The 23,958-nt window shown below is 40.3% G+C and overlaps 2 protein-coding genes and 2 pseudogenes across 7 annotated transcripts; all 4 read left to right on the top strand.

Moving 5' to 3' along the window:
- The first annotated feature begins 1,113 nt into the window (after nucleotides 1-1,113).
- Nucleotides 1,114-5,494, top strand: LOC115686113 (protein DA1-related 1-like; annotated as a pseudogene).
- Nucleotides 5,495-9,467: 3,973 nt separating this feature from the next.
- Nucleotides 9,468-9,854, top strand: LOC130138801 (pentatricopeptide repeat-containing protein At5g48910-like). Its single transcript, XM_056313934.1, has one exon. It carries the CDS (start codon nucleotides 9,468-9,470, stop codon nucleotides 9,852-9,854), a length of 387 nt encoding a protein of 128 aa, XP_056169909.1.
- LOC115687392 (aspartate--tRNA ligase 2, cytoplasmic-like) lies at nucleotides 9,855-11,829 on the top strand. 6 transcript variants are annotated; one of them, XM_030612935.2, is made up of 4 exons: nucleotides 9,855-9,975; nucleotides 10,046-10,156; nucleotides 10,241-10,294; nucleotides 11,641-11,791. In XM_030612935.2, exons 1-4 carry the CDS (start codon nucleotides 9,949-9,951, stop codon nucleotides 11,758-11,760), a joined length of 312 nt encoding a protein of 103 aa, XP_030468795.1. In that variant the 5' UTR covers nucleotides 9,855-9,948; the 3' UTR covers nucleotides 11,761-11,791. The 6 variants fall into 6 exon arrangements, 5 of the variants coding, with proteins under 5 accessions (XP_030468795.1, XP_056169638.1, XP_056169640.1 ...); XM_056313663.1 differs by lacking the exon at nucleotides 11,641-11,791 and adding an exon at nucleotides 11,393-11,616; XM_056313665.1 differs by lacking the exon at nucleotides 11,641-11,791 and adding an exon at nucleotides 11,386-11,616.
- A 4,089-nt stretch (nucleotides 11,830-15,918) lies between these two features.
- Nucleotides 15,919-22,250, top strand: LOC115686107 (protein DA1-related 1-like; annotated as a pseudogene).
- Nucleotides 22,251-23,958: the final 1,708 nt, after the last annotated feature.

The following is a 23,958-nucleotide window of genomic DNA, read 5'->3' as shown; positions in this document are numbered from 1 at the left end:
CGAGTACAATTCCACGACCAACCAATGAACTTAATAATCATCTAACGAAAGATGAGAAGCAATTTATTCGTTTAACCACCACATTGTGGTCATGTCATTGGTGCTTCCACTGATAGTTTTCTCATGAAGGGTCAACAGTTAAGTTGGTGACTGAAGAGTATTATGTCTCCTGCCAAATCTAGAAAGAAATCTTAAGGGCGTTTATGGAGATATATAGGTTAGGGAAATGTATTTTAAAAGTTTTTTTTTTTCCTTCAAAAGTTTCAAAGTTGCCAAGGAACATGTACAATTGTGTTTCCGAAGCACTCCTCAGCAAAATGCAATTGTCGACCACGCCGCATTATAATTTCCTTATTCAATACATGATTAATGGAGGGCAGGGTCACTCTAGTTTTTGAAGTATACATCCATATTCAAGTTTTATGGCCTTGTTATAATCTCATATTGAGTAGTTTTTAGCAAAAGAATTTGTCATCGAATAGATTTTTAACATAAATATGCATGGTCTGGGGGTGGTTGATACATAGCCCATTATTTGTTGGAAGACCTTTCTTCCAGAGTTGACCTGATGGATGTTTCGGAATCAAAATCGACCAACCTATCGACTTAATCATCCATTGTAACATAAGATGCATCATTATGGTTAACCACCACATTACAGTGAAGGTCTTGCTGAGTCGTCGCTTCCAATTATTGCTTGTGAGTTGCTGAACCTCTAATGTGAAGCAATCTTCCTATAGTTTCTGAGTTTGTGTAATAAAATCATTTACTTATCGAGAAAAGAAAAAACAAACGGAAAATAGGAGCATAATATAGGTAGACGATAGTACAAATTGAATTCCAATAAGAGGTTAGATATAACTCTCATCCAGAATATGTTGTTGTTTATTGTTCCAGTTCATTACAGAGTTGACTTGATGGAGTTAGATATATGACCAGCACATCAGCAAATATAATAATCTTGGGAAAATTAGAGGATTCTTGTTACCACACCAAACCTATTATATATGATGGTACCACTCTATTAATGTGGATCAGAGTGTGCTCTTTTTGGTGATAGCGTTACTTGAAAGTTGATATATTACTACAACAAAGGTACACCAATTTCTCTTTATGGGTTGGCTGAAAAGAGTTCTCCAGGATTCTACTTCTAACTCCAGACAGAGATCTAACGGAAGCTGTGAGGTTGACGGTCGTCGTTCTTGTTCCAATGAGCCCAACGACACAGAGGTTATGGGAAAAGTGCCAAAAAAGTCATAAACCTTTTGTATTAATGCCAATTTAGTCATAAACCTTTTTTTGATGCCAATTCAGTTCTAAACCTTTTGCATTGGTGCCAATTTAGTCATAAACCTTTTTTTGGTGTCAATTAAGTCCTAAACCTTTTAAATTGGTGCCAATTCAGTCCTAAACCTTTTGTTTTTGTGCCAATTTAGTCCTTCCGGCCAATTTTGACCAGAATTTGCCGACGTGGACGCCTGCCGGCCGGCGGCCGGTCATCGGCGCGGACAACTTTAATAATATTTTAATATTTTTTGAATTTTTATTTTTTTTCGTTTTTTTCTTTTTTTTCCCACTTCTTTTTTGTCTCTCTCCCTCCTTCTTCTGGCCGATCGCCGGTCCGGCGACCGGCCAGAGGCCAGAGGCCGGCGAGCTCGACCTCGTCGGCCACTGGCAAGGGCGAGCCTCGCCTTGGTCAGGCGAGGCTTGAGCCCTCGCCGGAGGCCGCGGCAAGGGCGAGCCTCGCCATGGTCGGGCGAGGCCCGACCTTGCCAGATCTGGCGAGGTCGACGCTCGACTTCACCAGATCCGGCGAGGTCGGGCGAGCGAGGTTCGCCCTCGCCGTGGCCTCCGGCGAGGGCTCGAGCCTTGCCTTGGTCGGGCGAGGCCCGACCTCGCCGGATCCGGTGAGGTCGACGGTCGACCTCGCCAGATCCGGCGAGGTCGGGGCTCGCCTGACCATGGCGAGGCTCGCCCTTGCCACGGCCTCCGGCGAGGGCTCGAGCCTCGCCCGACCAAGGCGAGGCTCGCCCTCGCCGGGCGAGGCAACCCTCGCCAGTGGCCGGCGAGGTCGAGCTTGCTGGCCTCTGGCCTCTGGCCGGTCGCCGGACCGGCGACCGGCCAGAGGAAGGAGAGAGAGAGACAAAAAAAAAGTGGGAAAAAAAAGAAAAAAAGGAAAAAAAATAAAAATTCAAAAAAATATTAAAATATTATTAAAGTTGTCCACGTCCGCCAGTGACCGCCGCCGGCGAGCATCCACGTCAGCAAATTCCGTTCAAAATTGGCCGGAAGGACTAAATTGGCACAAAAACAAAAGGTTTAGGACTGAATTGACATCAATTTAAAAGGTTTAGGACTTAATTTGCACCAAAAAAAGGTTTAGGACTAAATTGGCACAAATGCAAAAAGTTTAGGGCTGAATTGACACCAAAAAAAGGTTTAGGACTAAATTGGCACTAATGCAAAAGGTTTAGGACTTTTTTGGCACTTTTCCCCAGAGGTAATACAAGAAGTATAAGTTGGGGCTTATTTGTTATTCTTGTATTCTTTTGTGGTTAATTCAAGGGTGGTTATAATGCACAAGAAATATAACTGTATATGTTGGGTGTTGGGGATTGATAGCTGCAATAGAACAGTGTTAAATAGTTGTAGCACCACAATGTGCAGGACGAATCAACAGAGGGCAACGAAACGGACTATCAAATCGCCCGCTTTTGTTCCTTCTCAGAATATGGTCAAGGTAAATTGGACCATGGTTCATGAAACTTCTCTTCGAGATCAACAAAAGAACAAATTAGATCCACACTGGACTGTGGTTTTATATATTCCTAAATGCATATTTCTTCTTATTGTCTGACCAAATATAAAATCCAGAAGTTGTTGCAGTCACATCGAAACCTTTCTACTCGACAATGTAACTTTACCATGTATCTCTAGTAATGCTGATTCAGTTTAATGGTGAATGTCATTCGGCGGACGATCTCTATGGAGCGGCATCAACCAAGGACTGGGTACAATATGAAGAACTGAAATGGGAGGATGAAGATGAACGACCTACCCAGTCTTTCCAACAAAGTTGGACCTTAGAATCCTCCCTTTGTGACCCTGCAAACATATTCCAACCTTTTCCGTTCTCATTTTATCCCAATAACGGGTACTTCTGTAGTCACTTTTAACTTTTTTCCCTATTCCTTACCCAATTTATTGGCGTTTCCACTGCTAGTTCTCTCATGAAGGGTCAACAGTGAAGTTGGTGACTCCAGAGTATTTTTTTTTTTTTTGATAACCCAGGGAACCCCCGCACGGCCGACAGCCGGGAGGTAAACCCTGGGGGCGACACGTGCTAGCCACCACACACGTGCACCGGTTAAGTCACCCTGCGGCGCCCGGGATTCGAACACCCAACCTTTTGCGAGAGGAAGAGTGCCCTTTCCATCAGCGCCACCCAGGCGGGTGGTGACTCCAGAGTATTTTGTCTACTGCTAAATCTAAGAAAGAAATCTTCCGGGTGTTTATGGAGATATATACACTAGGAAAATGGTTTTCAAAAGTTCCTTTTTTTCTTCGAAAGTTTCAGAGTTGTTAGGGAACAAGTACAATTCTGATTCATAAACACTCCTTCCCTGGCATGTATACAACCTGAAACACAAGCAGTAACTAGGAGCATGACACTGATAGTACAATTTAAATAGAAAATAAGACATTAGATACAACAAATGATACTGATAATACAATTTGAATAGAAAATAAGAGATTAGATACAACAAATGACTATTCGAAGATGCTGAAGATCCTTCATTGCAGCAGCTTTTTTCTGCCAAGTTCATTATAGAGATGACTTTGTGGAGTTTGATAAGTGACCAGCACATCAGCAAATATAAAAATCATGAGAAAAATTTAAGGACCCTTGTAACCACCAAACCTTTTATGGCGGTATTTCTCTATAGATTTGGATCAGAGAAGTTGTTTTTGGCGATATTGATACTTGAAAAGTGATTTACTACAACACCAGAACACTCTCCTATGGGTTGGCTAAAAAGAGTGCTCACTGTTTCTTCTTGTAAATCCAGAAAGCAATACCATGGAAGCCGTGAAGACGATGATCGCCGTTACTCTGATGTAGTGAATGACTCTGCGGTATATACATCTTCTGAATAGCAGTGCTATTGTCATTCTTGTAATCTTTTTTTCCTGCCAATTTGGGGGTTGTACTAGCGCAAAAAATTTGTAAGTTGGTGTTTGGAAAGATAGCTGCTATGAAATTGAGTCTCTCTAATATGAAATATATCCTACTCCTATCCTGACATTTGTTTTCATGAAAATGTCCTTGCATAGTGCTTAAGTTGTTGGAGAAACTCTGTGCAGGATGAATTGACGGACCGTGGTTGAGAAACATACTACAGAGTTCCCCACTCCTCCCTCGTCTCAGGAGAAGGTCAAGGTGAATTTGACGGCACTTCATAGCAATTCTTTCTGACATTATATTTCGGATATGCATTTAATGTCTGATCTTGTAGTACAGAACCTACAACTTTGCAATCGCATAAACGTTTTGCTGAGGAAAAGCAATTGTTCATCCATAGACAAAAGCCTTCTTTACCTTGTAATTATAGTGGTCCCGATTCAGATGAGTTGATGAATGAATGCTCGATATAGGAGAATATCTCTATGGAGCAGGATGGGCGACCTATGCCCCCGTGCAATATGAAGGATCAACATTGCAGCACGGAGATGAACTTTCTGAGGCTTTTGACCAAACTTTGGTCATTGGATCATCCTCTCCGTTTGACATTGCGAAAATCTTCCGACCTTCGCCATTCTCATTTTATCCAGACAATGGGTACTAAAAACACATGGTCACTTTTGTCTTCCCGAAATTCCTTAAGATTTGTGCTAGTTTTACATAACTCGACGAAAAACATTGGATGTGGGATAAAAGGAAGATCAAGTTCCTTTCACGAATACGGTTCATCAGCTTATCTTTATATACTGCAGGCCCACCTTTCAGCATCCAGAATGCATTCATCCTTACGCTTTTGACGATCCGATTATTGCTAAAAACGAGGTTTGGCTGTACACAATTTCTATTTGATTATTGCGTTAAATTGTAGTCACCGGCTTTTCTTGTATCAGAGCCAGGATCATTCCGATCAGAACATTAACTACAAGGAGCATCGTCATCCAATATGCTACGTTTGTGGGAAACCTGTGAGTGTGTTTTATTATTTCATTTACTTTATTTTCGCAGCTTTTCCTCAAGCACAATGATTGATTAAACTCATAGACACACAAGCACAATCTTCTTTTTTTGCTTTTTTTTTTTCTTGGTTACAGATTGAAGTAGATGCATCTGGTCATCTTCAATATCGGGAACATCCTTTCTGGCTAGCAAAGTATTGTCGACGGCATGACACAGATGGAACTCCTCGTTGTTTTTGCTGTGAAAGATTGGAGGTTGGTTTTCACTCAAACCCATACCTTATCTAACGGTTGAGATCATTTGGCCTCGCGTACATGAGAAGCATTTAGTCAGAAAAATGTTTTGATAGATGCCAAGCAAACCATTACCAAAATACTAGACATATACACGTACGCCCCTATCTTACTCATATTACAGATATTTCCCCCCTTGCTCTCTCTTTGTTTTTTACTCGATTTCTTTGGGGTAACTAGCACTAATCTATATCGGGTGTGGTAGTCCCTCTATCTCAACCACGCTAACTAATTACAGAGTCACACATATTTGTAAATCTTGGGGGTGGCCCCAAGGAATAGGTGGTAAGGGAGGGCGAACTTAGGACCTCTCTCTTCATAAGACGAAAATATCCTAAGGCCTAACCGCTCAACCAAATCATGAGGGTTGTCCCCTTGCTTTTGGTTGACTTTAGAGTACATAAAATTTATGTAGTGAAATAAAGTAGAAGCTAACGAGTCGTGCAATTTTAATATCAAATCCGAGAGGATAAAATTACCAAAGAAAATCAATAAAAAAAAAAGGGTCGCATTTTTTCCACTCCTCCTTTAGCTTAGACACTTCATTTTCTTGTGTTTTGACTCGACTATCCTTAGTGGGTTCATCACTTCTGGTATAACTCTACAAAAGTGATCCATTTGGTATTATTTGGTCAACTTTTTTTATTTTGTTTCTTCTTCTTTTTTTTCCATACGGGTCTTACTTTCCTTCTTCTTTCTTTCTTTCCACGCCTTTGACGACTCAGTTCTCTGCTCTTGCAAATCATCTCTGTGTTTTCTCTTTTGTAGGCCATTCTCGTCTTTCTATACCTCCCACTCCTTCTTCTTCTTCCCCAAACCCGTCGTCCTTTATTTTCTATCTATGATGCCAACCCCTTCGTCCTTCAAACTTTCACTGGCACGGGCATTGAGCTTACCGGTGACCTCCCCAACAAGCCATTTTTCTCCACCGCACACGGGTGGTGGAATATTATACCACATTGTTGTCGATCCTGTATAGTAGAACGCATTTGTTCTTAAAGCAAAAGACACGCACTGCGAGAGACCACATCACCATTTCAAAGGAGGAGTGGAAAAAGCGCCGCCCAAAAATAATAAGAACATCAAATATTTACATAGTTCAATTTGAAGAATTTCCTACATCCACGAGAAGAGCTAGCGGCAAAAAATCCACTATGAATCAAAAAATTACAGAAATGCAATCGTTCAACTCCTTAAATGTTTCTAAATCCTAGATAACACCCAAGTAAACCAAACAAATCACAAACTCTACCAAAGAACTAACTCAAAAAACACACAAAACGAGAAATCTAACTCTTATTTTGATTGCTTTAAATTGTAACCTTTGAAAATATGTCAAAATGAGTTTTTAAACACGAGTTTACGAGGGTCTATGCAATAGCCAGGCTCCTGCCTGATGGCCGGTGCCAAAAGGCACTTTCCAGGCCACTTCCCCTGCTCCGGGTTAGACTGGGCCGGTCTGCAAGCCCATGCCCAATAGCTACGTGCTACTGGGCAAGCTAGGTGCTACCGGGCACAACTAGCCGAGCGCCTGGGCCTTTGACTTGGTCATCAGTCCCTGCTCACTCGCACCTAGGGGTGTGCATGGTCCGGGTGGGCGGTTCCCACCCCGGAACCATGGACCGCCCGCTACAGGACCGGTTCCAAAAATTGGAACCGAGAATCGCCCGAGAACTGGACCGCCGGTCCGGTCTGGTTCTTGGGCGGGTCCATGGAACCGGTCTCAACAAGTTTTCCTAAACAAATAAAAAAAAAATTTGTGGACCAACATCGGATCAACGGAACAAAAGGAAAATAACATAACTTTTCATACAATTCCTACACTATGATCAATTATATTAATCACATCATCCATAAATCAAGTGGATACCCATTAATTATTGGGAAAAATGACCAAGGTATCCCAACTACACAAGAGCTTCAGACATGATAACAATTTTTCTTCTTCTTTTTTTAATTTTTTTTGGTCAGATTTTTTTAATTAAAAATTAAAAAAAATAAAATATATTATTATATTACCGGTCCGGTCCGGGTGGGCGGGTGGGCGGTTCCACACCGGGAACCGGGAACCGGCCTAAACAGTACCGGTTCCAAAAAATTGGAACAGGGAACCGGACCGGTTCCCTTGGGAACCACCGGTTCCGGGCGGTTCCGGGCGGGTCCCGGTTCTTTTGCACACCCCTACTCGCACCCAAACACCTCTAACTCGTCTCGGGTCTATTTTGTTCTTTGTGCTTTGTTCCGAACTCCGATTTGGCAAAAAATTGAGCCAATAATTTAATAACTCTCCACCTTGGCTCAATCTTTATGGTCAAGTCATATTGCTCGTCATCTATGCCGGCTCTCCTGACATTCCCATGGGCACTCAACCACCACAAACATCCTTTAAGTCTCGGTTGGGCTCGATCTTGTCTAGAGGAATGAACTTGGTCAAAATGTCCTCAGGATTTTTTGCCGCAAAAAACTTCTTCATAGTCACGTCCTTTCCTAACATTGTTATCTCTTATATCGGTCACCAATGATCTTGATTCTCCCATGATATCTTTCGCTTCCACTCGAGACAACAATTAGTCTAATGAACCACACCAACATCACTAATCAAAGTTAGGAGACCACAGTGCCATTTCAACTTCTTCCATTGTCACCATGTTTACAGCCTCAATCATCGACAATATCATCATGTCCAGCAACAACACCTTCCAACTTACAACACAACTCAAGAAGAAAAGGCATACTTATTTAGAAATCAACTATTCTTTAGGTTTTGCATGACCAAGCCTACAAACCCAGTTATTGCCACACTATCTGAACTACACCCTCTGAAACATTACTTAATATTTGTTGTTCCAAACAAGTCCAAGAGGATCCATCTCACAGCGTCACAATGTATACCTAGATTAGCCTTACACATTCTTCTAACAGTATATGAAGTATTAAGCCTAGTACTATTACATGGCATTACTTAGATAACCAACAGTTCTAGCATTTGGAGCACATGAAAAATGCTCTACTTGTACCAAAGTGTACTTTGACAATGTAAACTATTTATGATAGTATTAATACAACTGAAAACTCTAAACTAGTACACATGTGACAAATTTTCTTCAAATTAATTTTTTAACCACCAAAAACTCAACATTGGTACACCTATGACAAATTTACCCAAAACTAATTTTTTAACAACGAAAAATCTCAAACTGGTATACTTGTGACAAATTTACTCTATGTTAATTTCCGTTAAATTATATTAATACCACGAAAAATCACAAACTGGTAAACCCGTGACAAACGGAGAGTAAAATCCCAAACTAGTATACCCATAAACTGTCACGTGTCATCAAACTCAGCAGTTTAATGGTAAAATCTAACGGAAACTAACAAAGGGTAAATTTGTTACATGTGTACTAGTTTGGGGTTTTCGACGGTCAAAAAATTAGTTTGGGGTAAATTTTTCACAAGTGTACTAGATTGAGATTTTTTGTAATACTAACCCTTTATAATATGCAATAAGTGGGGGAGCTTATTGATTTCACCAACTATATGTTTAACTTTTTAGAGAATTCGCCAATATGACTCCTTGAACAGTCTTCTCTATCTACGGCTCATGAAACCATCTTCACCAATCCCCAATCATAAATCCTCTGTACATCACTGTCGCTCTAGCTCATCCATCTCTACTGACCATCACTACAAAAAAACATGAATTTTGCCACGGAAATTTGCGACGGAAATTTTTCGTCGCTAATTTGCGACGGAATTTTTTTTCCGTCGCAAATTACCGACGAAAATTATTCGTCGCTAATTTGCAACGGAATTTGCTACGAAATAAAAATCCGTCGCAAATTAGCGACGAAAAAGAGTCCGTCGCAAAAATTTGCGATGGACATCGCAAAAAGAGTCCATCGCAAATTTTCGCTCTTGCCGAGAGCGACGACGACACCACAAAGTTGGAAGCTCTGGCCCTGTTCCGCGAGATGGTCCGGGGTGGCCACGTGGAGCCCAACGGGTTCACGTTCCCTCCGGTGTTGAAGGCTTGTGCGAGGTTGGGGATGGTGAAGGAAGGGAGGCAGGTTCATGGGATGGTTGCTAAGTGTGGTCTGGATGGTGACGAGTTTGTTCTTAGTAACCTTGTCAGAATGTATGTGCTCTGCGGTGTCATGGAGGATGCTTACGTTTTGTTTGATGAGAGAATTGTTCGGAGTGGTGGAGTGGGGAAGAAGATGAATCTCAGGAGGCAAGAGGGGGACGTGGTTTTGTGGAATGTGATGGTCGATGGGTATGTTAGAATGGGGGATCTTAGAGCTGCTCGGGAGCTGTTCGATAAAATGCCTCAGAGAAGTGTTGTGTCGTGGAATGGGTGACTTTGGGTGTGTTTTTGAGATTGGCCCTGTTTTTAGGGCAGAAAACTCCTTCACACATAGGCATTTGTGTGAATTTACTGGCCTTGATGTTGAAATGGAGATTAAGAAGCACTATTGTGAGGTTGGATTGGATACTTTTTCATTTAACTGAATTTTCAGTTTAGCTTAACGAACTAAACGTTTATGTGCAGGTAATGGACATTGTGGACAAGTTGTTCGTTACAATGTTCGACTCATTGAATGCGAGTTGCAAGAAAGAACTTGAAGCTATTGGAAGACAATACCCCTTTGAACCTTTAAAGGTTATACTATGATCTTTTTTTTTTCTTTTTTGCAATCTGATTACATAAATAGTGCAACTCATGGGCAGTAACTTTTAATTGCAGTACTTGAGAAAGACCTTGTGGCTTACTTTTCAAGAAGATGTTCAAATGCTCAAGGTGAGGAAAAAATTTTCGGCAGCTAAATAGCTGCCCATAAAAAAAAAGGGAACAAATAGAGTAGCAACATATCGGTTCATTGGCACTTCTATATCATGGCTGTAAAAGTAGGACAATGAGTTCTCTTGCTGATTTTTTGTTTGTTGCTTTTAAATGAAACTGATTGTTTGTGGTAGCACTCCTCTTACCTGATGATTTGTTCTGTTGGAAGAGGAACCGCAAGAAAGTGATATTTACAACTATATGCCGTGCACGTGTACATTGGGGGCTGATTTGTTCTTGGCTTTTGTTGCTTTAGCTTGATTTTGTTGTTTGATCTGATTCAGGGCTGATTTTGTTGGTTGTTTTGATATTCGCGAAAATGGAGGATCTCGTGGCTTTGTTTGAGCCCATTGCATTGTCTCCGTCGGAGTCTTCGATAATATTGCTACTCCTGGTTTTCTCATGTTTGCTTTAAGCTGGTTTGGTTTTGTTGTCTCTGTTTTTTCTCTCTTTTGACTGTTCTCCTTTCGGCTCTACTATAGCTCATAGCATCTGAATATATTTTACTCGTATTCTTGCAATGCAAAGGAAAAGAGGCAATAGATTCTAAGAAGCAAATGTGATTTGGTATGTTAACCTATATTGGCATATTGTATTGGGCTACATAGCTTAGCTGGGTCAAAGCTGATGTGATTGGTTCCATCTTTTTCCTCTCCTTGCTTTTAGTCGTGGGGCTTGGGTTTTTGAGGATGGGAATGAATGGGGCAATCAAGAGTCCAAAACCCTTCTTTTGTCTTCTGGTCTTGGGGGTTGCACCAGGTGTTATTTGCTTTTTTGAAAATACCCTGTGGGAGAATTATGGCTTCATTCAAAATGATTGATTATTTGAATGCAGTGATACCTGCTTAGAATCATGCATTTGTGGAAAGTCATGTGTATTGTTCTTTGCACGTTGCGGGTGCTGGAAGCACTCCACTTCATTATGCTGCTCGTGGTGGAAGTGTGCAGTGTTGTCAGGTATTTTGTGGTAGCTAAAAGATGAATAGCATCCAATATCATTCTTTATTTTGTTCATGTCACTTACATAAATGTTTTTTTTGTGGTGGAAGTGTGCAGTTGTGGACAGTGAACCAATTTGGAACACCTACGTTGCACCTTTGTTTCTTTACTTCTATTAGATTTATCACTGAAAGTGAACTTCAACATTTTTCCTCTATATTTCATTTACCTTCGTTGCTTTACTTAATTAAGATTGCTTGCTTCACAGTCATTATGTATCCTTTAGAAGCTGAATATATTAACATTTAATGTGGACACAATGTCACTAATTTTGTGTCTAATTCCAGACAATTTGTGTTTTGTAGAAGAATAGCTTTGAGCAATTCTGCATAAGTTATGCAAATGAGAGGTTGCAACAACATTTCAACCGGCATTTGTTAAAACTGGAGCAGGAAGTGAGCATCTCACATGGACCGTGTCTTTAGTTTTGTTTAGTATTTTATATGATGGGGATTGTCGCTAAAAGCAGGATATTCTTTTTTGATTCAAATCTGTCGTCATTATTTATTGTAAAAGATTATTGTGCAAGATTATTTATTCTCTCATTATGTGTACTATAAAAAAAATATATATGTCAATTCTTGTGGAAAATGTAGATGAATGTATTTCATTTTCATATTATTATAATATTTTGATGTTATTAATTGCTTAATCAATGTTAAATATAAATTCCAAAAATTAATTTTGCTTTTAATTAGGATTAAAATCAAAAAATAAAATAAATTATTTTATCGTACGATCACAAATTACAAAAGTTCGTTGCAAAAATAAAATTTCGTTGCTAATTTTGTCCCTAAACGATAATCGTCGCAGAGTTCGTCGCTAAAGAATTAATAAAAAATCGTCGCTAAATTCGATCATAAATAATGTTGATGGCAAATGTAAAAAAATTTGGTGGCAAATTAGCGACGAATTTTGCCATGAATAAGTTCGCTGCAAATTACTGACCAAAATTTTTTTTTTGGCAAATTAGCGACGAATTTTGCGATGAATAATTAGCGACCAAATTTGCGACTAAATTTGTGACGAAATTTGCGTCGATATTTGCGACGAATTTTGCGACTACATTTGCAACGGAATTTGCGACGAATTTTGCGACGAATTATTTGCAACAAATTTTGCGACGAATTTTGCGACGAAATTTGCAACAGATTTTGCGACGAATTTTGCGACGAATTTTGTGACGAAATTTGCGAAGAATTTTGCGACGAATTTTGCTACAAATTATTTGCGACGAATTTTGCGACGAAATATTTGCGACGGATAGTGTTCGTGGCTAATTTGCGACGAATTATTTGCGACGAATTTTTTTTCCGTCGCAAATTTGCGACGAAAATTAATATTTTCCGTCGCAAAAATTTGCGACGACCTAGTAGCGACGGAATTTTTTCCGTTTCTAAATTCGTCGCAAAAATGATTTGCGACGGATTTTTGCGATTTTTTCGTCCCAAAATCCGTCGCAAAAAACATGTTTTTTTGTAGTGCATCTCGAAGCTTCACACTCAGCTCTTGCCTCACAACATTTGTCAGCTACTATGGATTGAGGCGATACTATATAAATTGTCACATCCCTACATTGTAATCATCTCTCTCTCTCTAACAAACCACTCGTTTCTTAACGCGGTCTAGATCTCTCTCTTTAAAATTGATGCCTCATTCCTCATTTAAAACATAGCAGATTCTTTGAAGATAGTATCTCTGTTGATTATAAATCTCGGTAAATCCTCCTCAATGCAAACTTTTATCCATTCACCCCATATGCATAGCCTCGAAATAAGTACCTCTTTGCCCCTGACTCTTGTTTGGCATCCCTCACATAAGCACAAGCAGGGAAATCGAATACTCCTACTCAAGCGTAAACATAAAGCTTACCCAACCACGTTTCCTCAAGATTTTCCTCTCGACTGTAAGTAAAGATGATTTCTTCACTAACCAATAGCCAATTTTCATTACTTTAGCCCATAATTCTTGACCTAATCTTAGCATTGGAGAGTAACAAGTGAGCCATCTTCTATATAATTTTTTTGCATAAAGACACTAAATGTGCCAAAAGTTTAGTCCGACGCTCACTTTAATGCCAAAAGTTTTTTTAGGATTAGTTAAGTGTCACTTTTAAAAAAAAACGATCATTTAAGTGCTAACTTCGATTTGGATCACCGGAAATCCGATGTGGCCATATTTTATTAGTTTCTCCGGTCAATGTTACTTGCGAGCATGCCCAGTCAGCATATAGACCCCTAAATGACGTGTCTAAACATTTGCCCCAAAATATAAACCCTAAATTGCAAGTTGAAAGAAATTCCCCAATTTGAAACCCTAACGATGAGTCCAACCCAAAATAAAAACCCCAATTTGGTTTGCCCCCAAATTTACAGCGGTTTTCTGTGATCGTTGATTGTTCAACTAGTAAAGGGGGGTCCTAGTGGCATCACTCGCTAATGATTCGGAGCCAGCAGAGGAGGATCGAATGAGCTCGAAGCACTTCAAGCTTCCAAGGTAAGAAATAGGGCAAAATAGAGCCGCTCTTCTATTGCTCTGGGATGATGAATAGTGACGGTCGGTAGTGGCTCCGGTGGCTTGAAAACAGTGAGGAAAGCCATCACTAGTGGTTGACGCTAATGAATGAGCTTCAGGTAAACCCCAAACTCTTCAAGCTTTCTTCGCCGGAAAATAGAGTAGAAACGGAATGAATTGACCGTGGCTTAGCCGGCGACCAATGAGGGTAGTGAATGGCAGGCGGCTTCGATCTATGGCCGGCCTGAGATATTGGGGACCAGTGTGGGTTAATAGTGGCCGTCCATGTCTCTGCTCGTGCTCGATTGGGTGATGCCTTCAGGAGAATGACCGAGGCGGCATGGTGATTGATGGTAGCCATACGTGGGACGACAATCGTTGTGCATCGGTGGTGGTTGGGATTTTTTTTTTTGTGGAGGGGGTGATGGATGGTGCGTAGCGAATGACAAATGGTGGTGTCGTTCAATGGCGAGCGAGTGACCGCGACGGCGAGCATTGAACAAAGGCATTTTTCACGTGTGAGTGGTTGGACGTCGTTTTTAAACAACCCAACCACGTGGATTGGTTTTTTTAAAAAAATTGCCAACTCACATTAAGCTTTTAATTATAAAAGCCATGTAATATTTTTGGCCGGAATTTCTTACCGGAGGCACTTAAGTAAGCATTATTTTCTCTGATTTGGCACTTAAGTGAGATGGTGAAAACTTTTGGCACTAAAATGAGTGTCATAAGAAACTTTTGGCACTTTTAATGTCCTTATGCCTAATTTTGTTTATCGGTTCTACAACTCCGTTCTGTTGTAACTATTAACTATATTCCCCACATCACTAATTCTTTACTTTTTAGAATTATTAGCGTATTAAAATTCTTAACTTTTCAATAGATAGTTAATGATTCCATAATGGGGACAGACATAATAGTAAAATTCCATCACTCCATATATGCCAAAGCATTAATTCTTATGTTTGGAAATAATTACTCATCATTCTTCTTATTTCACGGTTAGAAGCATGATTGTTGTAAATATAGCTACTAAAGTTGGATGGTTTTTTTGTTCAAAATTCCTAATAATACTTCCTTACACTTTGGAATGTAAAGAAATTGGATGAATATGTAAATGTTTTTTAAAACTGGACTCTAAAGAATATTCTTTCATCTACATCCGCCCATGCAAACATCACACACGCTTGAATATTTACAAATATTGGACCTAGACGACAAATCAAATCAACAAAGTAAACCTTTAAAACCAACTAAATATGTAAACTGCGCAATTTTTTGGTTTTGTACCAGAAAACTATTTTTTTTTTTTTAAAACGGCTAACACTTTCTAACACTTACATGAAATTACCAATTTGTTTATAGTTTGCAAATACTAAGTTTTCATATGGTATAATGCAATGCCTTGCGGGCCCCTTCATCAGACAAGGGCAAAACCGCCCCAGCCCCGCCTCGCACGGGATGCAGGGCAGTGGCGGGGCAAGTTTTTAGCCTGTGGTTGGGAATCGAGAACGTGATTCCCTTACCCGTCCCGCCCTTAACCGTCCCTAACATTGTCCCTCAGTGATTATTTTATGAAGTTGGTAACTTAATTGACTTTATAATACCAATCTATATGTTCATTTGTTTTAAAACCCATCCATGAGGCAATTTCTTATCATTATTTTTTTTTAATCGGGTATCATTAATTAATTTTTAATATTATTAGCTATGTAATGCGATGCCCCGCCTCCCAATGAAGGGAAAACCGCCCTCCCCAGCGGGGCGTGTCCTTCCCTATGTGGCTCCCTTCCCTATTCTCCATGTCCTATGACATCCTTCTTTCGCCTATTGACTAGCTATACATCATTTTGAATTATTTGAGATCCTCATGTCAGTAGCATACCCATTAAAAGGATTAGGTTAAATGGATTCATGTTTACCAACAGTCTGTTTTAGCTGGCGTAAACTCCCCAGCAATTAACAGAGGTCAATAACGCTTGCGAAACATTGTGCAGCCTAGAGGATCAACATATTCAACCCTGAGCGATGGTCGGCGGTTATGCCCAGAGTGGCGTGTCTCTGCAATGATGGACGTTCGGGCATTGAAAGCTCTCGAACCCAAAGTGCGAGAATTCTATGAACGCTTAGGCATGAAAGTCCACCAGCGAACAATTCCACTGCACTTGGTGAACCGGCACGAGATGAAGGAATTCCTAGCAAGAGAAGAAAAGAATGTGAGATTGAAAGTCCGTTTGTTGAACTACAATCGTACTCCTTAATCTGGCTTCCGGTGTTATGTGATTCGCTTGTTTAATGACTCGTTTACCAAATTTTGCTTCTTTGGCATCATCAATGAAATTCCACAAACTTTAATGTCTCTGATTCCTAAGCTATGGAATTGCTCCGCTCTGGACAGGGGCATCATGAACCGAATCACATTATTGGAGAGACAAATTCGATCGTCCAACCCATTTGTACCGTATGTTCTTATTTTGAGATTTTCACATTTTTCACCTTTTATTTTTTTTGGGTCAGTAGTTTTTCTCATTGTTTACTTGTGTCAATCTAGCAACAGGGTGGTAACCTTTTCTTTCTGTTGGCTCTTTGAACCTTAGACTGTGGAAGGCAGACAACATACGCTAGTCGCCCACTCAAGAATTGTATCCATAAGGTTGCGTTTGGTCGTCCGAATTTCTAAACATGATAGGACTGGATAGGATAGGATAAGAAATCCTGGGATTTCTTCATATCCTATCCGCTATTTGGTGGACTACGGATTTAAAGTCGGATAGGATAAATTTTTTTTTTTTGCTATTCACGGATCTGGAGGAGTCGGTGAAGGAAAAAAAGCCGAGAAATTTTTTTGGTGAAAGCGCACAAGGTGTGGGGATGAAGATGACGGCGAGTGGAGCGTAGGGTTTCTGGAAAAATAGACATTAGAAATCCTATCCAGGTCTATCCCATCCTCTCCTCGGATTTTTTTATTCAGGCTATATCCGGTCTATATCCGACCTTATCCTATCCTGTACCACCACCAAACACAGGATAGGATAAAACATATCCTATCCTGGCTTTTATCCGGTCGACCAAACGCAGCCTTAAGAGTTTTGGATGGTCTCCCGAGGTACTCCCCCACTAATCAAGGTCTCATTCAAAAAAGAAAATGAAAAATCAATTAGAGACTTGTCGAGAAACTCTGATCTTTTATACAGGTTGTATACAGGGAGTATCCTGGCTCATGAGATGATGCACGTGTGGCACAGACTTGAAGGTTCTACTCTTGATCAAGATGCAGTTTTTAACTCTAATTTTTCCCAGAACATGTTCAAAATATCGACTAGTCGTTTTAAAGTTAGCTTGCTAGGCTTTGTCTTCGAGTTAATTCTCGAGACTGCACTTCCATAATCCTGGGTATTGTTTCTCGCAAGATAAAAACAGAGGAAAAGAAGAAGAATCCTCATTGGGCTAGAACATTGTCATATTTTTGACAGGTTATCACCAGTGGAGTGATGAGGTCAAAGAAGGCCTCTGTCAAGTTTTGGCTCACATGTGGTTGGATTCTCAGTTGCGGTCCATGTCTAGGAGCAAAATGGCACCATCTCCACAGTTTAACTTCGAGAAAAGGTTTGCCAAGTTTCTTCAGCATGACATCGAATCAAGAACCAGTTCTCCTTATGGCACTGGATTTCAATTAATGAAAAGGGCGACGGACATGTATGGTCTTAAAGGCACAACCGACTACCTACGTATGACAGGCAGCTATCCTTGATGCTCTATATGTACTTTTTAAGAATTTTACTTGTTTATACACGATCTGTCTAATGATTAATTATGTACTTTCGATCTCCTTGTCCCGTATAAACCGAAAACATGCTATGAGTTTGGCCCAGTAATAAGATGAATATTAAGATTAGGAAAAATTTCAAATAAGGATCCGAAATACTCTCATTTTCTCAAATAAGAGCTTGAAGTGAACTTTATGTCAAATAAGGGCCTAAAGTAAACTTATGTCTTCAAATAAGGACCTGAAGTAGTTATAATAGTTTCAAATAGAGGCCTCTCCCTGCTGGCCAAATTTTCCGGCCGACCAAGGGCATTTTCGTCCAAAAAATAATTTTAACATAAATATTAGTTAAATTAGATTTAAAATTTTAAAAAAAGTAAGGAAAAAAAAAGAAAAACAGGGGGCAGGGCTGGCAGCAAGCCCTCTCCGCTTGTGGTCGCCGCCCCGTTGCCGGTGGGGTCGCCGGCGCCTCAGCGAGGGCAGCTAGCCCTCAACAGAGCCGGGGGAGGGCGGCGACCCTCTCCCAAATCTGGGCGATGGTCGCCGGCCCTCGCCCAGGTTTGGGGGAGGGCCGTCGGCCGTGTGCGAGGTCTGGCGGCCCTCCCCTAGACCTGGGCGAGGGTCGATGACCCTCGCCCAGATCTGGGAGAGGGTCGCCGCCCTCTCCCGGCTCTGGCGAGGGTTGTTGGCCCTAGCTGAGGCGCCGCGACCCCATTGGACATCGCCGCACCCCCCCAACCCCCCCCTCCCCTGGCGATGGGGCGGCGGCCACAGGTCAGGCTGGCCTCCACCTTGTTTTTTTATATTTTATTTTAAAATTTAGCTTTTTTTTTCATTTTTGAGTTTGTTTTTATGGAAAAAAACTGAAAAGAAAAAATAGAAAAAAATCAAAAAAATTAAAAGATGAAAATGCCCTTGACTCTGGTGAGGTGAGACCCTTTTTTGAGACTCAAATGACCATTTCAAACCCTTATCTGAAACAACGTTCACTTTAGGCCCTTATTTTAGAAAATGATGGCACTTCGGGTCCTTATTTGACACATGGTTCACTTCAGGCCCTTATTTGAGAAAATGAGAGCACTTCGGGTCCTTATTTAAAATTTTCCCTTAAGTTTATATAATATGTTGAAAACATTGACCAGCTTCCTTGTGATTCCATTTTCTTTTGTATTGTGTTGAGCCTTTGTGCGTGTTGCGCATTGGTTTGTCCGTGTTTACCCATCGTTTATGCTGTGTCAGTTGGTATTATAGCCCTTTGTTTGTTAGAAAACCTTTCTTGCAGGGTTGACCTGATGGATGTTTGGGAATCAAAATGGAGCCATCGACTTAATCATCTATTGTGACATAAGCTGCATCATTATGGTTAACCACCACATACGGTGAAGGTCTCGCCGAGTCGGCGCTTCCGATAGCTTGTGAGTGGCTGGACTTCTAATGGGAAGCAGTCTTCCTATAGTTTCTGAGTTTGTGTAATAATATCATGTACTTATCGAGCAAAGAAAAAACAAACAGAAAATAGGAGAATAATATCGGTACGCGATAGTACAAATTGAATTCCAAAAGAGGTTAGATATAACTAACGATTATTAGAAAATGAAGAACTCTCATACAGAATATGTTTTGTTTATTGTTCCAGTTCATTACAGAGCTGACTTGATGGCGTCAGATATATGACCAGCACATCAGCAAATATAATAATCTTGAGAAAATTAGAGGACTCTTGTTACCACACCAAACCTATTATACATGATGATACCTCACTATTAATCTGGATCAGGCTGTGCTCTTTTTGGTGATAGCGTTACTTGAAAATTGATTTATTACTACAACAGTGATACCCTTTTCTCATTATTGGTTGGCTGAAAAGATTTCTCCAGGGTTCTAATTCTAACTACAGTAAGAGATCTAACGGAAGCTGTGAGGTTGATGATCGTCGTTCTTGTTCTGATGAGCTCAATGACACAGAGGTAGTATAAGTTGGGGCTTATTTGTTATTCTTGTATTCTTTTGTGGTCAATTCATGGGTGGTTATAATGCACAAGAAGTATAACTGTATATGTTGGGTGTTGGGGATTGACAGCTGCAATAGAAGAGTGTTAAATATTTGTAAAACCGCAATGTGCAGGACGAATCAACAGAGGGCAAGGAAATGGACTATCAAATCGTCTGCATTTGTTCCTTCTCAGAAGATGGTCAAGGTAAATCGGACCATAATTCATGATACTTCTCTCCGACATCAACTTAAGGACAAATTAGATTTTAACTGGACCGCGGTTATATATCCTTAAATGCATATTTCTTCTTAATGTCTGACCTAATATAGAACCCCGAAGTTGCTGCAGTCACATCGGAAACCTTTCTACTCGACAACGTATCTTTATCATGTATCTCTAGTGATGCTGATTCAGATGAATGGTGAATGTCATTCAGTGGACAATCTCTATGTAGCGGCATCCAACAAGTACCGGGTACAATATGAAGAACTGAAATTAGAGGATGAGGATGAACGACCTACCCAGTCTTTCCAACGAAGTTGGGCTTTAGAATCCTCCCTGTGTGACCCTGCAAACATATTCCAACCTTTTTCATCATCATTTTATCCCAATTACGGGTACTTCTATAGTCACTTTTATTTTTTTCGCTTCTCCTTACCCAATTTATTGGTGTTTCCACTGATAGTTCTCTTATGAAGGGTCAACAGTAAAGTTGGTGACTCCAAAGTATGTTGTCTACCGCTAAATAAAGAAATCTTATAGGTGTTTATGGAGATATATACATTAGGAAAATGTTTTTCAAAAGTTTCAAAATTATTAAGGAACAAGTACAATTCTGATTCAGAAAACACTCCTCCCCTGGCATGTATACAACAGGAAACACAAGCAGTAAATAGGAGCATGATGCTGATAGTACAATTCGAATAGAAAATAAGAGGTTAGATACAAGTAATGACTATTAGAAGATGCTGAAGATCCTTCATTGCAGCAGCTTTTATATACCAAGTTCATTATAGAGATGACTTTATGGAGTTAGATATATGACCAGCACATCAGCAAAAATAATAATCATGAGAAAAATTTAAGGACCCTTCTAACCACCAAACTTTCTATGGAGGTACTGCTCTATAGATTTGGATCAGGGAAGTGCTGTTTTTGGCGATAGTGATACTTGAAAAGTGATTTACTACAACACCAGAACACTCTCTCCTATGGGTTGGCTAAAAAGAGTGCTCAATGTTTCTTCTTCTAAATCCAGAAAGCAATCCCATGGAAGCTATGAGGACGATGACCGCCGTTATTCTGTTGTTGTGAATGACTCTGCGGTATATGCATCTTCTGACCAGCAGTGCTATTGTCATTCTTGTGTTCTTTTTTTCTTGCCAATTTGTGGGTTGTACTAGCGCACAACAATTGTAAGTGGGCGTTTGGAAAGATAGCTGCTGTGAAATTAAGTCTCTGTAATATGAAGTATATCCTACTCCTATCCTGCATTTGTTTTCTTGAAAATGTCCTTGCATAGTACTTAAGTTGTTGGAGAAACTCTATGTGCAGGATGAATTGACGGACCGTGGCGAAGAAACATACCAGAGTTCCCCATTCCTCCTGAGTCTCAGGAGAAGGTCAAGGTTAATTCAACGGCAGTTCATAGCAATTCTTTCTAACATTATATTTCAGATATGCATTTAATGTCTGATCTTGTAGTACAGAAACGAAGACTTTGCGATCAGCATAAACATTTTGCTGAGGAAAAGCAATTGTTCATCACTAGACAAAAGCCTTCTTTACCTTGTAATTATAGTGGTCCCGATTCAGATGAGTTGATGAATGAATGCTCGATTTAGGAGAATGTCTCTATGGAGCAGGATGGGCGACCTATGGCCCCGTGCAATATGAAGGATCAACAATGCAGCACGGAGATGTACAACTTTCTGAGGCTTTCGACCAAAGTTTGGTCATCGGATCATCCTCTCTGTTGGACATTGCGAACATCTTCCGACCTTCGCCATTCTCATTTTATCCAGACAACGGGTACTAAAAACACATGGTAGCTTTTGTCTTCTCGAAATTCTAAAGATTTCTGCAAGTTTTTACATAACTCGATGAAAAACATTGGATGTGGGGTAAAAGGAAAAGCAAATCCTTTTCACGAATACGGTTCCTTAGCTTACATTTACATACTGCAGGCACACCTTTCAGCATCCAGAATGCATTCATCCTTATGCTTTTCACTATCCGATTATTGCTAATCACGAGGTTTGGCTGTACACAATTATTATTAGATTATTGCGTTAAATTGTAGTTACCACCTTTCCTTGTATCAGAGCAAGTATCATCCCAATCAGACTATCTACTACAACGAGCATCATCATCCTACATGCTACGTTTGTGGGGAACCTGTGAGTGTGCTTTATTCCTTCATTTACATTATTTTCACAACTTTTCCTCAAGCACAATGATTGATTAAAACCTTATATACACAAGCACAATCTTCTTTTTTTGCTTTTTTTTTCTTGGTTACAGATTGAAGTTGATGCATCTGGTCATCTTCAATATGGGGAACATCCTTTCTGGCCAGCAAAGTGTTGTCGACGGCATGACTCAGATGGAACTCATTGTTATTTTTGCTGCAAAAGATTGAAGGTTGGTTTTCACTCAAACCCGTACCTTACCTAACGGTTGAGATATTTGGCCTCACGTACATGAGAAGCATTCAGTCGGAAAAATGTTATGATAGATACCAAGCAAACCATTAACAAAATACTAGACATCCTACACGTACGCCCCCATCTTGCTCATATTACAGGAAATTCCCCTTGCTCTCTCTTTGTTTTTTTCTCTATATTTTTGGGGTATCTAGCACTAATGGGTTACCCACTAATCCATATTGGGTGTGGCAGTCCCCCTATCTCAACCACGCTAACTAATTACAAAGTCACACATATTCATAAATCTTGGGATGGCCCAAAAGAATGAGCGATAAGGGAGGACGAACTTGGGACCTCTCACTTCATAAGACGAAAATGACTTAAGGCCTAACCGCTCAACCAAATCATGAGAGTTGTCCCCTTGCTTTCGGTTGACTTTAAAGTACACGCAACTTATGTAGTGAAATAACGCGAAAGTTGATGAATCGTGCAATTTTAATATCAAATCCAAGAGGACGAAATTATCAGAGATATCAACAAAAAACAATAAGAACACCAACTAATTACATGGTTCAATTCGAAGAATTTTCTACATTCACGAAGAAAGCTAGTGATAGAAAATCCACTCTAAATCAAAAAATTACAGAAATGCAATCGTTCAACTCTTTCAATGTTTCCCAGTCCTACCAAACAACTCACAAACTCTCGAACACTTCTAACTCGTCTATGCCATGTTCACTTGCACCCAAACACTTCTAACTCGTCTCGGGCCTATCTTGTTAATTTTGTTCCAAACTCCGATTTGGCAAGAAATTGAGCCAAAAATTTAACAGCTCTCCACCTTGACTCAATATTTAGGGTCAAGTCATATTGCTCGTCATCTACGCCAGCTCTCCCAACATCCCCATGGGCGCTCAACCACCACAAACATCCTTTAAGTCCCAGTTGAGCTCGATCTTGTCTAGAGGAATGAAGTTAGTCAACATGTCCGCAGGATTTTCTGCCGCAAAATACTTCTTCATAGTCACATTCTCTCTTAACATTATTATCTCTGATACGGAAATATGGATCACCAATGATCTTGATTCTCCCGTAATAGCTCTTGCTTCCACTCAAGACAAAAATCAATCCAATGACCCACACCAACATCACTAATCAATCATCCCGTGATACCGATCTCTGGCTTCCATCGTCACCATGTTTGCAGCCTCAATCATCAACACTATCACCATGTCCGGCAACAACGCCTTCCAACATACAACACAGCTCAAGAAGTAAAGGCATACTTGTTTAGAAATCGACCATTCTTCAGGTTCCTGCATGACCGGGTCTACAAACCCAGTTATTGTCACACTATTTGAACTACAGAAAGACTACTTAATATTTGTCGTCCCAAACAAGTCCAAGAGGATCCATCTCACACTATCACAATGTATACGTAGATTAGCCTTACACGATCTTCTGATAGTATATGAAGTATTAAGCCTAGTACTATTACATGACGTTACTTAGATAACCAACAGTACTAGCGTTTGGAACACATGACAAATGCTCTACCTTTACCCAAGTGCACCGTGACAATGTAAATGACTTATAATATACAAGAAGTGGGGTACTTATTGATTTCATCAACTACATGTTTAACCATTTAGAGAATTTCCCGATGTGACTCCTTCGAGTCACTCGCAACATCTCAACTCA

The sequence above is a fragment of the Syzygium oleosum genome, unplaced genomic scaffold (genome assembly GCF_021117445.2).
Source record: "Syzygium oleosum isolate NSW1041296 unplaced genomic scaffold, Sole_v2.1 Sole_v2.08, whole genome shotgun sequence".
NCBI classification, from domain to species: Eukaryota; Viridiplantae; Streptophyta; class Magnoliopsida; order Myrtales; family Myrtaceae; genus Syzygium; species Syzygium oleosum.
The sequence above is the reverse complement of the archived record's forward strand: the minus strand, read 5'-3'. Positions and strand labels throughout refer to the sequence as shown.